The sequence below is a fragment of the Tyto alba genome, unplaced genomic scaffold (assembly GCF_018691265.1).
Source record: "Tyto alba isolate M040663 unplaced genomic scaffold, T.alba_DEE_v4.0 Super-Scaffold_23, whole genome shotgun sequence".
In the NCBI taxonomy this organism is placed as follows: Eukaryota; Metazoa; Chordata; class Aves; order Strigiformes; family Tytonidae; genus Tyto; species Tyto alba.
This window is the reverse complement of record NW_024881297.1, coordinates 3972592-3985729: the sequence shown is the minus strand read 5'-3', so window position 1 is coordinate 3985729 and position 13138 is coordinate 3972592. Positions and strand designations below refer to the sequence as shown.

At 45.6% G+C, this 13138-nt stretch overlaps 1 protein-coding gene across 4 annotated transcripts in view; it reads left to right on the top strand.

Moving 5' to 3' along the window:
- The window catches only part of ADAMTS3 (ADAM metallopeptidase with thrombospondin type 1 motif 3), a 142314-nt gene extending 132223 nt beyond the window's left edge, over positions 1–10091 (top strand). For all 4 annotated transcript variants that reach the window (XM_042796757.1, XM_033007750.2, XM_033007764.2 and 1 more), the window contains 4 exons: positions 176–308; positions 578–785; positions 1434–1551; positions 7247–10091. In XM_042796757.1, coding sequence (XP_042652691.1) covers positions 176–308; positions 578–785; positions 1434–1551; positions 7247–7830 — 1043 coding nt within the window. In that variant the 3' untranslated portion in view covers positions 7831–10091. The remainder of the gene's footprint in view (positions 1–175; positions 309–577; positions 786–1433; positions 1552–7246) is intronic.
- Positions 10092–13138: the final 3047 nt, after the last annotated feature.

The window sequence follows — 13138 nt, the reverse complement described above, 5'->3', positions numbered from 1 at the left end:
CCACAGAGCACCGTGCAGCAATCTTGTGCCTGACAACTGAGCAAATTGTGAGCGTGTTTAAATACTTGGTAAATATCTGCCTCGTAAAACCGTTTAGTAGGCCGTAGAACTTACATTTAAACCAGAAATTCTAACAAGGACCTGTTTTCCTGGATTTTTCTGAAATATTTTCCAGGGTTCCAGTACACCAAATATGGGTGCCGCAGGAAAAGTGATAACAAAATGGTTCATCGCAGCTTCTGTGAAGCCAGCAAAAAGCCAAAGCCCATTCGCAGGATGTGCAATCTTCAGGAATGCACCCAGCCTCTGTAAGTGTGTCTTGTGAAGAGAGAGAAACGACTGATGCTCGCTGTAGGTGTGGAAGTGAACCCGAGCCAAGTTTTGCAGGATGCTGACAGCTTTCCAGGCTGGAGCTCCTGTGTTGTGGATGGGTGTTTCTACCTGCGTAAGGATGGTTACTGATCTTAATGAGGGGTTGCCTCGCAAAAATGCTGTCTACTAGGGACTGCCTGACCCGGCAGCAGCCTGGGTGGTGGGTGAAAGCCGTGATGGTGTCTGACTCCCTTTTCCTTCCCAGCTGGGCAGCAGATGAGTGGGAATACTGCACGAAAACCTGTGGGAATTCGGGCTACCAGATCCGCACCGTGCGTTGCATTCAGCCCCTTCCTGACGGCACAAACCGCTCTGTCCACTTCAAATACTGCAGTGGCGACCGCCCCGAGAGCCGCCGGCCCTGCAACCGCCGGCCCTGCCCCGCGCACTGGAAGGCTTCTCCCTGGTCGGAGGTGGGTGAGCACCCGCCGTGAGCGAGCGGCCAGCCTTTGCCAATGGCTCGTGCCTCCCAGGCCAGACCCGCCCCGAGGCCGAAACCTCACGGCTGCGCCGGACAGTCCTCCAAAACGGGGGGGGGGGGGGGGGGCGGGAAGTGCTCACGATACTGGATACACAGTCCTGCAGAACAAGCGTTGCAATTTTGCTTGTTTTCCTCCCGAGTTTCCAACTTCCCCGCTTCCGAGGGTAGCGGGACATTTTTACTAATTTGGACTGTTTCGGAATCCCAGAGTTTCTGCAAGTGTTGATATTGTTACACTGACATAGGAACAAACAGCCGAACCCTCCAGCTCACTCAGTGAGCGGTTTTCTCTGCCCTCTGTGTTCTCTTCGTCAAGATCAGATATCAGCTAGAGGAAGAATAAGTAGCAAAATTCATAATATGCTCTAAAAATAAATTTAACATTACAGAAAACAAGAACCAAGGAAAAAGGCCGTCCTCCTCCTGTGCATCTTTCTCCCCAACAGCAGCCTTCACTAAAGCCTACTTTAGCAGTCTAGCCTGACCCAAGAGCCAGCCTTGGGCTATTTCAGACACACTAAGTTTTGCACATGGCTGTGAAAGCTGAATGTCCTGAATTGTCTTCGTGTCTGTCCCGCAGTGCTCTGTGACCTGCGGGGAGGGAATGGAGACCCGGCAGATCACGTGCCGTGCTGGTGACCGGTGCGACGGAGAAAAGCCAGAAGCAGCGAGGGTTTGCAAACTCGCTCCCTGTAACGGTAAGCAAACGGCTTAAAACGGCTGCGGTCAGGGAGGGTGGCAGCTGCTGCCTCAGCGCAGCCCGTCGAGATAAGCACAGTGCTGGGCAGAGATGGCGGGCGCAGATTTCGTCCCTGTGTGAACGCCAGTGAAAAATAAAAGACCTATACTTAGGTCTAAATAAAAATGAAACTTTCTGTGAAGTTTCTGTGTTAATGTGTGTGGGTTTCTAAGACAAGGCAGAGCCTACGCGCGTGAGCAGGTAGTGTGCACACCAAGCTGGCACTGTGCTGTCTTTTAAAGACAGTACACCATCAGGAGACAACCCCGCACCACCGTTCCTCTTTCGCGTGCTAGAAAATACACCTTTCCTTGGAGATTCTCATGCTTTTGTCCAGCTAAAGGCGCCCTGTTGTTCAGTCCAGCACGTTATTGATATCATATCTCAGGTGCTCGGTGCTTCTCGCACACCAGGGTGTCTCCGGTAAACATGCTGAAATGAGGGGTTTAAACCTGTTAGCCTAAGTTGCATTTGCAAAAATTTGTGGCAGAGGTGAAGGCCAATCCAAACTAAACCCTGCTCGACCTCTGAATCCCAGGATGAGTTTTACAAGCCTGCCAATTGAGGAAATGAAAAAAACCCAAAATATATAAAAATGGGACCACAGAGCATTAATAAGGTTCCTGGGAATCACATTACATTGTTCTCATAGAACTTTTTTAACAGATTTTTAAGCTTTTTATGACAACAAGTCTTTCTTCCTTTGGGTCCATGACTCTGTAAGATTTGGGGTTTATTTGCCTGTTAAATCCCCCTCGGTAGTCCCAACACTCTGATCACTAGCTGGTAGAAAAAATCAGAGTAAGAGTACTTAGAAGGCACAGTGTGTTTTCCCACAGAGCAAATGTAACTGCTCCCTACCAGTCTGGTGAAGGTGTCTGCTTTTGCTCTTACTTGTCTTCTGCCAGTAAAGTAAATCAGAGCAGAAAACAATTCTAGCAGCAGTGAAGATTTATAAAATGCTGTACCCACTAGGTGGGAGCAAATCACTATCTGTGACTCTATAAACAGGTTGAAGATCCTGTTTTTCACTGCTGGTAAAAATACTTCCAAAACTGAAATAAATAAGGACTCCAACTTTGGAAAACTATTCAGATAGTTTTGATCTGATTCTTTGAGCATCACCTTCAAGAATCTGTACTTTAAGCATCAGTTGGAATTTTCATGAAGAGCCAGTGTTAAATTTCTGCCTTTCCAAATTAAGCAGCACACAGTCTTTTTGCTCCATGTGAGAGCGCTACGGCTCTCACTGCAAGCCATACTCAAAGCCAAGTCCCACAGATTTATAAGACTTAGGGTCCACGTATGTGGGATATAAGCAACAGATGGCCTTGAACAGGCCCTTTACAAGCCACATTGGTTAACACTCACTGTATTTTTAGGGCTTGGGATGTTTAACGTGCACCCCATCTCGCGTGCCCTGGTGAAGGGAGGATTTCTGTGGTCCCGTGTAGGGGGGTGCCCAACACAGTTCTGAGACCCCCGTATGTTTCGTAAAGAGAGGGGACACGGCAATGCAGCACAACAGCAATTAAAAAAAAAAATGTGAACTGACAGCCACTGATCTGGCCGCAATGCAGCAAACCTTTAGCATGACGTGAGCTTTATGAAAATGCTTTTCTGATGTGGTTTCTGCCACATTCTACATTTTAGGGGAACGGGGCTAAAATATCCATAGTATTCTGTAGTATTTATATAGGTAAACTCTTTATGCATCGTCATATGTGGCATTCTTTTACTTCTAAATCTGTATAGCCTTGATTACTATTTTGATTTTCAGGGCTGTAGACGTAGCAGAACATTAATCTGTATCGGGGGGTTTTGACAAATGATTTACTACCTACAGGCCAGATTGCTGAGAGTTTAATCTTAGTGGAGTTGTCGTGAACATTTGCCACAGTTGATGTGATTCCTTCTGTGCTGTGTGGCATATTAGCATTTCTCTTCAGTGTCATGACAAAACGTCCATCTGCATGCAGGAGGAGAGCCACCAGCTCCTCCACCACATGCCTCGGTGGAGCCAAGTCTCGTAGTGTGGAAAAATGAGGACACTTCCCATAGATACTTCACTTAAACTTTCTATGTCCCTGTGATGAGAAAGAAACAGGTGTTTTATCCTGCAGGTCGCTAGCAGTAATCTGAGCCGCAGTGCGCGTTTCCGTGTCTGTGCCAGATGGAGAGAATGGGCTCTGTGGTACTCAGACCAACAGATGAGCTCCACGTAAGGACCTGTATAGAGCAGATCTTTGAAAAGTCTTTACAGGAGCTATCCCTGCTTTCCCACGCAAGACAGAATGCAGAAGAAAGCACATACTCTTTTTAGTCCCTCAATACCAACTTGCAGAGAGATTTCTCAGTGGGGAGCTGTCAGCAAGCAACGTACCTAAGAGTTACAATGATGCCTTCTGCAAGAGCTGTGTCGATTCTAAAATCAAATGTGAATATTTTGCAGTGGATTTAATTTACACTCCAGAGCTTCATCTTCTGAAGGTTCCCTAGGGAGCCGATACACTTTGTTGTGCCCTCTACTCTTAGTTACTGTGAAGCACGTAGCAAATAACATCATCAGGATACAAGCACTTAAATGATGAATAGGAAATGGTTGCCTAGGTTGTGCAGAGCTAGCCTAAAAAATAAAATAATAAAAGGGATTGTGTGAGCATACAGCTCCACGACTGTACTTACCCCATCTACTGAAAGTAGGTAAGTACAAAACCAAACCTTTGCACTATCACTTGAGTCATGAAATCTAAACCATCACAAACCGATCCCACAAAAATTCACCATGGGAGAAGGGTACCCAATAACATCCATTGTCACAATGGAAAGGCAAAAATAGTTTGGTACTTTCTATTCTGGTTTGTCACTTTAGATTATATTCTCTGCTTTGACTTATATACTGACATAAATCACAGTGTGTTAACAAGATGACTGCCATAATTTTCCAGATCAGGTGCTTTCATTTACATGGAAGCAGAAAGATCATTCTATATATGATGCAGAGATTTGTGTTTCAATATTAGCTTTTCTAGTTTGGATGAATTATAAATAAAGCCCTTGAATTTCCCATGCTAAATGCCTGCTGAAAATAGTCTTATAGTGTCTTCATGGAGTACGTATATTCCCACTCAAGGCTGCAGGTTTAATGCTGGGTTTGTCGAGAACCAACAGACGTCTATCCAAGGAAGCACACTGGGATTAGGAGCAAGGGAAATGCCAATTTGCTATTTATAAACAATGTCCCACAACCCCACTGATGTACATGTGTGTAATTTTACTGAGTTCAGTGGAATTAAGCTGACTTGCGCTGATCAAAAGGTTGGGCAGTAGTTAGTATTTTAAAACAGGAAAACGTGCTTGTCTAGCATACACTTGACATGTGGTGAGGCAGCATCTGTACACAGGTGAAAAAACATCACGGTACGGAAAGCTAATTTAATTTCAGAGCCTAATAAGTGGTGTTACCTGCCACCTAGTGCTCATTAAAATGCTGACTACATAATTGCTAGCTATGAATGGAGGACTAGGCATGGAACAGATCTTCTCACTATCTGGGGTTAACTTTTGGCTTTTCACATTATAGTTTGGCACACTTCTATTTTAAGTAAAATCCACCAGTACCATTTCGAGCCAGCTGTGGTAGCTTAGAAAAATTCTGCTAATGGAAGTTTTTTGCTGGTCTCTCCCCAAAGTGTTTGAATAGTTGCTGGATGCACCGAGCTACTTACTTGTCCCCTTTGCTGGTTTTGTGTCCTGTGACGTGCTATGTGTTTGTAGGTTCCTGATCTGATTCTGGGGTGCTGCCAGGGCCTTAGCACCCAATTTAGGAGGTCGAGGGGAGACGTGGGTGCCCCACGTTTCTCAAGAGTTGACCTTAAAATAGCAAGATGCTCTTCTGAATAGCGCTGACCCTGCTGCAGGGCTGGACGAGGTGACCTTCCGAGGTGCCTTCCTGCATTACTCTGTTGGGTGTTCTTGCTGCCAAGGCACGGGATGTGCCAAACTACACAGATAAGTAGCAGTCTAAATTAGCAGTAGGATGGGTTAGACACAGGGAGGAGAATAAAAACAAAGTATTAAATCTCTTCATTTTAAAATCTGCGAAGAGCGCGGCTCATTTCAAATGCCTGGAGCCAACCTCCCATCTTCTGTGCCTTGACACAGCTCTGCTCAGATACTAACTGAGAATTATATAATATTATATATAATATCATATAATAACCTCATAGTGGCCTTCCAGTACTTAAAAGGGACTACAGGAAAGCTGGGGAAGGACTCTTTATCAGGGGATGTAGGGGTAGGATGAGGGGTAACGGTTTTAAACTGAAAGGGGGTAGATTTAGAGGAGATACAAAGAAGAAATTCTTCCCTGTGTGGGCGGTGTGACACTGGCCCAGGGTGCCCAGAGCAGCTGTGGCTGCCCCCTCCCTGGAAGGGTTCAAGGCCAGGTTGGACGGGGCTGGGAGCCCCCTGGGCTGGGGGAAGGGGGCCCTGCCCGGGGCAGGGGGGGTGGGACTGGGTGGTCTTTAAGGTCCCTTCCAACCCAAACCAGTCTGTGATCCCCTGATGGCATGAATTTGAGTTTTTCTTTGAAATGAGAGTGAAGCTTTAAGTTAAAGTCACATTCCCTTACAGAATACCAAACTAACCAGGGATCTTGCACCTTAATATAGTCAGTGCAACAGATTAAGAATAGAAATTCACAACAGTGCCACCTACTCATGAGTGTTACAGACTCTCAGTGTTTGTCCCAGTCCTGGTAACAGTAAAACTTGGGACTTCACCTTTGAGCCTCTGTGACGGTCTGAAGGAGCCTGAGTACTGGTATGCTCTTAGCTCAGTATCAAAGCTTTATTTTTTTTTTCTCATTTCTTGCCTTACTGCTTTCCTCTCTACCAGTTTTGTCCAACGTGACCACTGCATCTCTGTTTGTGGAACAAACATCCAGCAAATGCTCAAAGAAACACTGACGTTTTTGGGATCTCTAATGGATCTATGACCTCTTGAAGATCTTTTCCCTGACCGAAGGGAATGCCACACACTTCAAGGCATCATAGGTCTGACCTATCTGTTAAAAGCTTTGTGTCAGTTCTCCAGTTACAGTTAGGTCACTGAAAAACAGACTTTACCCAAACAAAACTTTATCCAACTATAACATTTTATATTAAGACGTCATCTAAAAAGCATCTTTGAGAGAAACTGCTTGGGCTTTAATGTCTTTAAGGGAAGATTTCATTATTTTTGATGCTGTTTATGGTTAATGTCCTTGGGCTAGAAGTGAAGGTGGTTTGGGGTGGGTAGAACTACATCTGGCCTGGTATGTTGGGATCTCTACTAGGTTAGCACTGGAAATTGTTGTCCCTGTCCCTCTCCAGATATAACATGCCTTTCCTCAACTCTTCATTTCTGGTGTGCACAGAAGCTGACATTTTCAGACTGACCGACGAGGTCTTCGGTTCCCAACTAGGGTTATTTTTTTCAGGTGGCAGAGAGGATGCAGCATCTCAGGTTACCTATTCGGAGTAGCCCGTCGTTGATGAAACATAAGCATCTAAAAGAAATGCTCTCTCAACAGCGATGAAACATGAATTCTGTCTGGGCATTTCTAGTGCTCTTCACTAGGTTTACAATCAACGTTTACATTTGTTTTGCAGATGAGCCCTGCATGGGAGACAAATCCATCTTCTGTCAGATGGAAGTGCTTGCGCGTTACTGTTCCATCCCCGGCTACCACAAGCTATGCTGCGAGTCCTGCAGCAGGCGCAGCAGCACGCTCCCACCGCCCTTCCTCACTGCAGCTGCCGAATCCAAAGAGGCGGCGATGCTGGGGCAGAGTGCCCTGCCCAGGGCCTTGCCGGTGCCGACGCCTGCGGCGCCCCACTACGCACAGCTCCTGCCTGGCAGAAGTCCGCCGGGCAGGGTTCCTTTTGCCGAAGAGGACGCAGACATCCGCATCTCCCTGTCCGACACCGAGCCCCGTGGTGCCAAGTTTCCGCCGTGGAGAGCCTCCCGGGCACAGAAGACTTCTCGGCTCTTGGCTTTCCTGCACCAGTCACCTGCCAACAGCAGCAGCCTCAGTCCTCGTGATGCCCTTGTGTTGGCAGGAGCCGTTCCTAGGGTACCGGCTAACACCACCGCAGCGGGTGCTCCTTCTCCATCGAGAACCTCCAGGAGGAGCAAGAAGCACGCTGAGAAAAGATGGCCGCTGAGGTCCTCCACTGTGGAGAGATGGACATGAGTGCCTCGGGAAGGACAGCCATTGCAAGAGGCTTCGAGTGGGTGCTCTGGATTTAATTCCCTTACTTCTGGACACTATGGTGCATGCTGCTTTCCACAAGCAGGACACTGCAGGTCATCAACTCATCGTCCTTGTAAATACAAAGAACGAGAAGTGCTGGTTCACTTTCGAGTTGCTCCCGTCCTCCTCCCACACTGCGTTACCTGGCTAGCTTGAGCACGTTGGAGGAAAGCACCAAAGAGTATTCCTAACAGTGAGCAAAGTTGCTGAGGGCATCAGTCAAGCTTTAGTACAGAAAAGCGACCCTGACCTCAGCACTCACCTCATTATTTTTTGTTTTAAATACTCACATGTAGAAAATGCCCCACTACAAGAGGTACCAAACGTTTACACTATACAGAATACTTTTGCAGTGGAACAACTGAATCCATAAGACTTGTTTTGCTAATTTATCTATATAAACGGATATTGTATGAGCAAATTTGCCGCTGTTGTGTAAATACTGTATATTGCAGAAAATCAGTATTATTTTTAAGAGTTTCGTGCTGTCAGACAACTGTTTACCTATGTTGCATTCTGGACAATTGCTAGGTGCCTGCCGTTGAGTACTGCCTTATTTACATTCCAAAGGTTGATTTTTAAAGCAGCATTATCATAAAAGGAGGAGTTCCATTTTCATATGAATTACATCTACTGACACTAGGAAAGGGGTTTTTTTTTTCAGTATCAACAACGTGATGCTTTCTTTTGAAACGGTGGGGGGGGGGGGGGGGGAAGCATAAACCAAAAGGTACAAAGAGTCTACTTGGAGCCACCCATCCATGAAAAGTCGGTTTAGAAACCTTAGTGTGATTCCAGGCAGAGGTGGGAATCCTGACATTACGTGCCTGCGCAGCGAACACCGAGGCCTGCGCTGAGCAGGCCCTGCTGCCGTGCCGGGGCAGCAGCACTGTCCCTTCAATCTCCTTTTGCCGACGAGGTCGGGCCGGTGCAGGAAGCTGTGTATATACTGTAAGTACTGTAACGTTCACGAGTCCAAAAGGAGTTCTGTTTTCCAGGTGATCCGTTTGTTATTTCCGAAGCTGAAGAAGCATCACAGAGGTAGAATAGGCGCTAACGAGAACTAGCTGTGGCGAGACTTAAAATAGAGGATTTTTTTTTTTTTTTTTTCCTACTGGAAGCATTGATGTAAAGCTGAGAGAGATATTTATTTTTCAGCATGGTTCACCTCAAAATCTCTACAACCACAATGCATCTGACTGCAATAATGTACTAGTAATTTATGTCAATAACCATCTTGTTCACAGTCCACCCAATCACACTCTCTCCTGTGTGTTGCTGTAAAGTACTTGTATATAGGATTGAGAACTAAAGATATTTATTAAAAGTTGATTTCTTGATAGTATTTTATGTACTAAATATTTACACTAAGGGCAGTTGACTATTCTTTTTGCCAAGATAAAATAGAAAGATGTAATTAGATACCTGTACATGCTATGTCATATGGATAGAACAGAAATTTAAGCTAACTAAACTACTGTAGAGAAATTGTTGATCTTATTCTTTAAAAAAAAAAAAAAAAAAGTCTTATGACAGTTTTTTATTACAGGCATCTTTAATTTCTAAATAGATTATTAAGGTTTCACGTGCAATTTTTGCTTCCCTTTAAAAAGTCCTTGTTGATAGACCCAGTTAAAAGAACAGTGAATATGTACCTCTGAAATGCTATAAAGTAGATAAGGACCCCAAGGATTCAATTCTAGAAACATTTGTAGTGCTTATGCGGAATCCCTAGGAGGAAATAAGGATGAAAATTGTTGCCAGAAGACTTTTGAAGTAAATGAGAATGTAGGTAGGTTAATCCTGTTGGGGGAAGTCTGGGTCACGCTCTGCAGGATGCGTCCTGCATCGGGATGTGTGTATCTTACCCACTAAAGTATCGACTCGACACCTCTAAAGAATTGCTGCTACCTTTCTGCAAGGCTTTTGAAGGTCCAAGAAATCAGTATTAAACAGATTGTACAGACAATCCCTGAGCCTCAAACAGACAAATAGGTTGTGTTTGTTTCTTTAAAATTCCCCAAAAGTCAAATTCTTCTTTCTCTCTCTCTCTATCTTTCACATATATACAGTGTGGGTGTAGATAATCCTTGTACCTTTTTGATTTCTACCAAGCTAATTTCTCTTTCTATAAAGTGTACACTACTGATACTGTTTGTTGTATTGGGGAGCACGTAACAATAAAATCTTTAAAATAACAAGTCTTTCTCTGGTTTGATTCATGTGGGAGGGTCTGGGTTTTCTTCATTTTTAAGTTTCATCTTTTGCAAAATGAAGGGACATGTCCATCCCAAACTTGACCTTCACTGTCTTGGAAGAAAAAGCTCATTTGAATTTTGTTCACTGATCTGTAAGACTGCAAAAGTTAGGTACTTACCTGAGAACTGAGAATGCCTGGGAAGTTTATGATCCTGCACATGCTCAGTCAGAAAAAGCAGGGAATGATTTTAAAGAATGTTTATGAAGCCCACTCCTAGTGATTATTACCAGTTGTTTGCAAGCAGCCAGAGGCCCCCACCACCAGTAGGCACCCTTTGTGCTGGACACATGTTCTAATTACCTTACAGACAGAGACAACCCCAAGAAAGAACAGAGCAGCAGAAACAACTCCACCCAACACAGTAAGGCAGAGCACAGCAAAGTTAAGGTCTCCTACGTCCCAACACAGTCACACCCATAAAACTATTGACCCTTCACAGTTCATGCTCATTGCATTGCCAGAATAAGATGTTATATGTGTTTAATTGTGATGGTGTGTAAAACATGATAATTGAAAAAACCCCAGAACCATTCCAAACCAAGCTCTATCATTTTGCACAGTATGTCATTTTCATTTCCTGCAACACTTGGAGGCACCTACTTTGCAAACCCCTATGCTATGCTTAACACCTCTTGAGGTCTGTATTCTCTGTCTTTGGACTTGTCGCAGTTTGCAGTCAAGCATGATGAGGCTGAATGGCCTGTCAGTACACCACAAATTAAACTGAGGATTCAGCCTAATGAATGCTTGTCTCAGCTGGAACAGTTTCCCTACTAAACTAGTAAACTTGCTTGCATGCAGTTTGGTTCAGGTCATTTCAAATCCACTACTTGCATTATTTAAGCAGTTTTAATCATCTGTTGTGGTTTGAGCCTAGAGGGCAACCTAGCACCATGCAGCCTCTTGCTCACTCCCTCCCCCCTCAGGGATGGGGAGGAGAAAATAAAATAAAAGACTTAGGGATCCAAATAAGGACAGGGAGGGATGACTCATCCATTATAGTCATGGGCAAAAGACAGACTCCTTAGAGGAATTAAAAAGAACATCAATTTAATTTAAACACCACCACCGCCATGTAATTTAACAATCAAACAGAGCAAGACAGTGAGATGTATAACCACATCTTAAAAATGCCTTTCCTCATCCCTCCCTTCTTCCCGGGCTCAACTTTGGTCCCAATTTCTTTCCTTCCTCCCCACCAGTGATGCCGAGGGATGGGGGATGGAGGTTACCTTCAAGTTGTCACCCGTTGCTTCTGCCACTCCATCCTCCCCACAGGGAGGACTCCTCACACTATTCCCCTGCTTCACTGTGGGTCCCTCCCCGGGGCTGCAGTCCTTCCAGCAGCAGACTGCTCCAGCATGGACCACCCACAGAGTCCCGGCCTGCTTTGGGCACATCCCCTGTCCAGCGTGGGGTCCGCCCTGAGCTGCCGGTGGGCATCTGCTCCCCCGGTGGCCTCCATGGGTGGAGGGCACAGCCTGCCCTCTCACCACAGGCCGCAGAGGGGTCTCTGCTCCGGTGCACCTCTCCCCTCCTCCTTTCTTCCACTGACCTTGGGGTTTGCAGAAGTATTTTCCTCACAACCCCTCCTCTGCTGCAGGTTCCCCTTCTTAAATACGTTACTGCAGAGGCACAGCCACCATTGCTAGTTTGCTCGGCCCTGGCCAGAGCTGGGTCCAACTTGGAGCTGGAGGAGCTTTGAGAAGCTTCTCACAGGGGCCACTGCTATAGCCCCCTCCCCTGCTACCAAAACCCTGCTGCACACACACACCCCAGCGTCCTAACAAAATAAAACAAATTAATATTGATCCCTTGCCATGGAATATTTACTTTTTATCAATCTTTCTTTTCCAGAAGAAGCATGGTTTGCCCAAAAGTTTTCCAGCTACCTCTTGAGAGCTGAACCTCACTCTCCAGGGAGCTGGAATGACTGACACAAGCTGACAGCCTGCCAAGCTACCTTGAGTAAATTCAACATTCGTTGAAAATAGGAGCAGATATCACCAGCTCCGTCTGCATTTAGTTCGGGGCTGCAGCTAGATGTTCCCTACAGAAGGAGCAGTGTCCCTAGCAGATATTCCTGCCCTGGGGCTACTTGTTGCAACCCCACAGTGAAGCTTTTGTTCATGTGACTGTTCACCATCTGCTCCCTGGCAGGTTACAGAGCCCTTGCTGTCGGCTGGAGCCAAACAGCCCATGGCCACCTCCTCCGCAGGGCTGTGCCACAACTCCAGATCAGTTCTGTTTCTGACCTTCCCTTGAGATACGGCCGAATGTGTTCCAAAGCTTTCTCAGTGATGCAAACAATGATGAAAATTCAGCTCTCACGTACAAACCCAGCCTAAAGCAGACTGCAGGTCTGGGCTACATGAGTGGAGGCAGCATTCTAGCATGCCGTTCCCAAACCCTGTGGGGCCTGCGACATTTTCAGTTATATAGACACTTGAACAGGTAAATACTGTAGCAAGAAATCCAAGGAGCTGCCATTACACCTTCAACTGCCAGATCACGGTAGATGAAGAATCTTGTTCCCAGCAGATACTGCTTAACTAACTACCCCATTCTCATACTGTAAAGCAATTCGTTCACGCTCATTGAATAAGCTCTATCAAATATATACCATAAAACAATGAAAGACATTTGAAGTCAGAACTCACTTGGTATTAGCACAAGTCTAATTCTCCAAATGTGACTGTGCCACATCTCATTATATAAATAAAAAAACAATACCAGAATTGGCACGCAATAGAAGATAACAGCTACTCCATCCTGCACACTGTAATGTGATTATTTGTGAAGCCTTCACAAGGCAGAGATCGAAGCCGGGGTCACCTGCCTAAAGCAGCTACCTTAGAGCTGAAAACCTGCCAGTCAGTGGAACTACCACAGCAGCAGGAAAGGAAACCAGCTTCACACTGTGAACTGAGCATAACGAGAATTCTTTTGAGCATCCCTTTGTCTCGTAGAATTACTGACATGTCATTC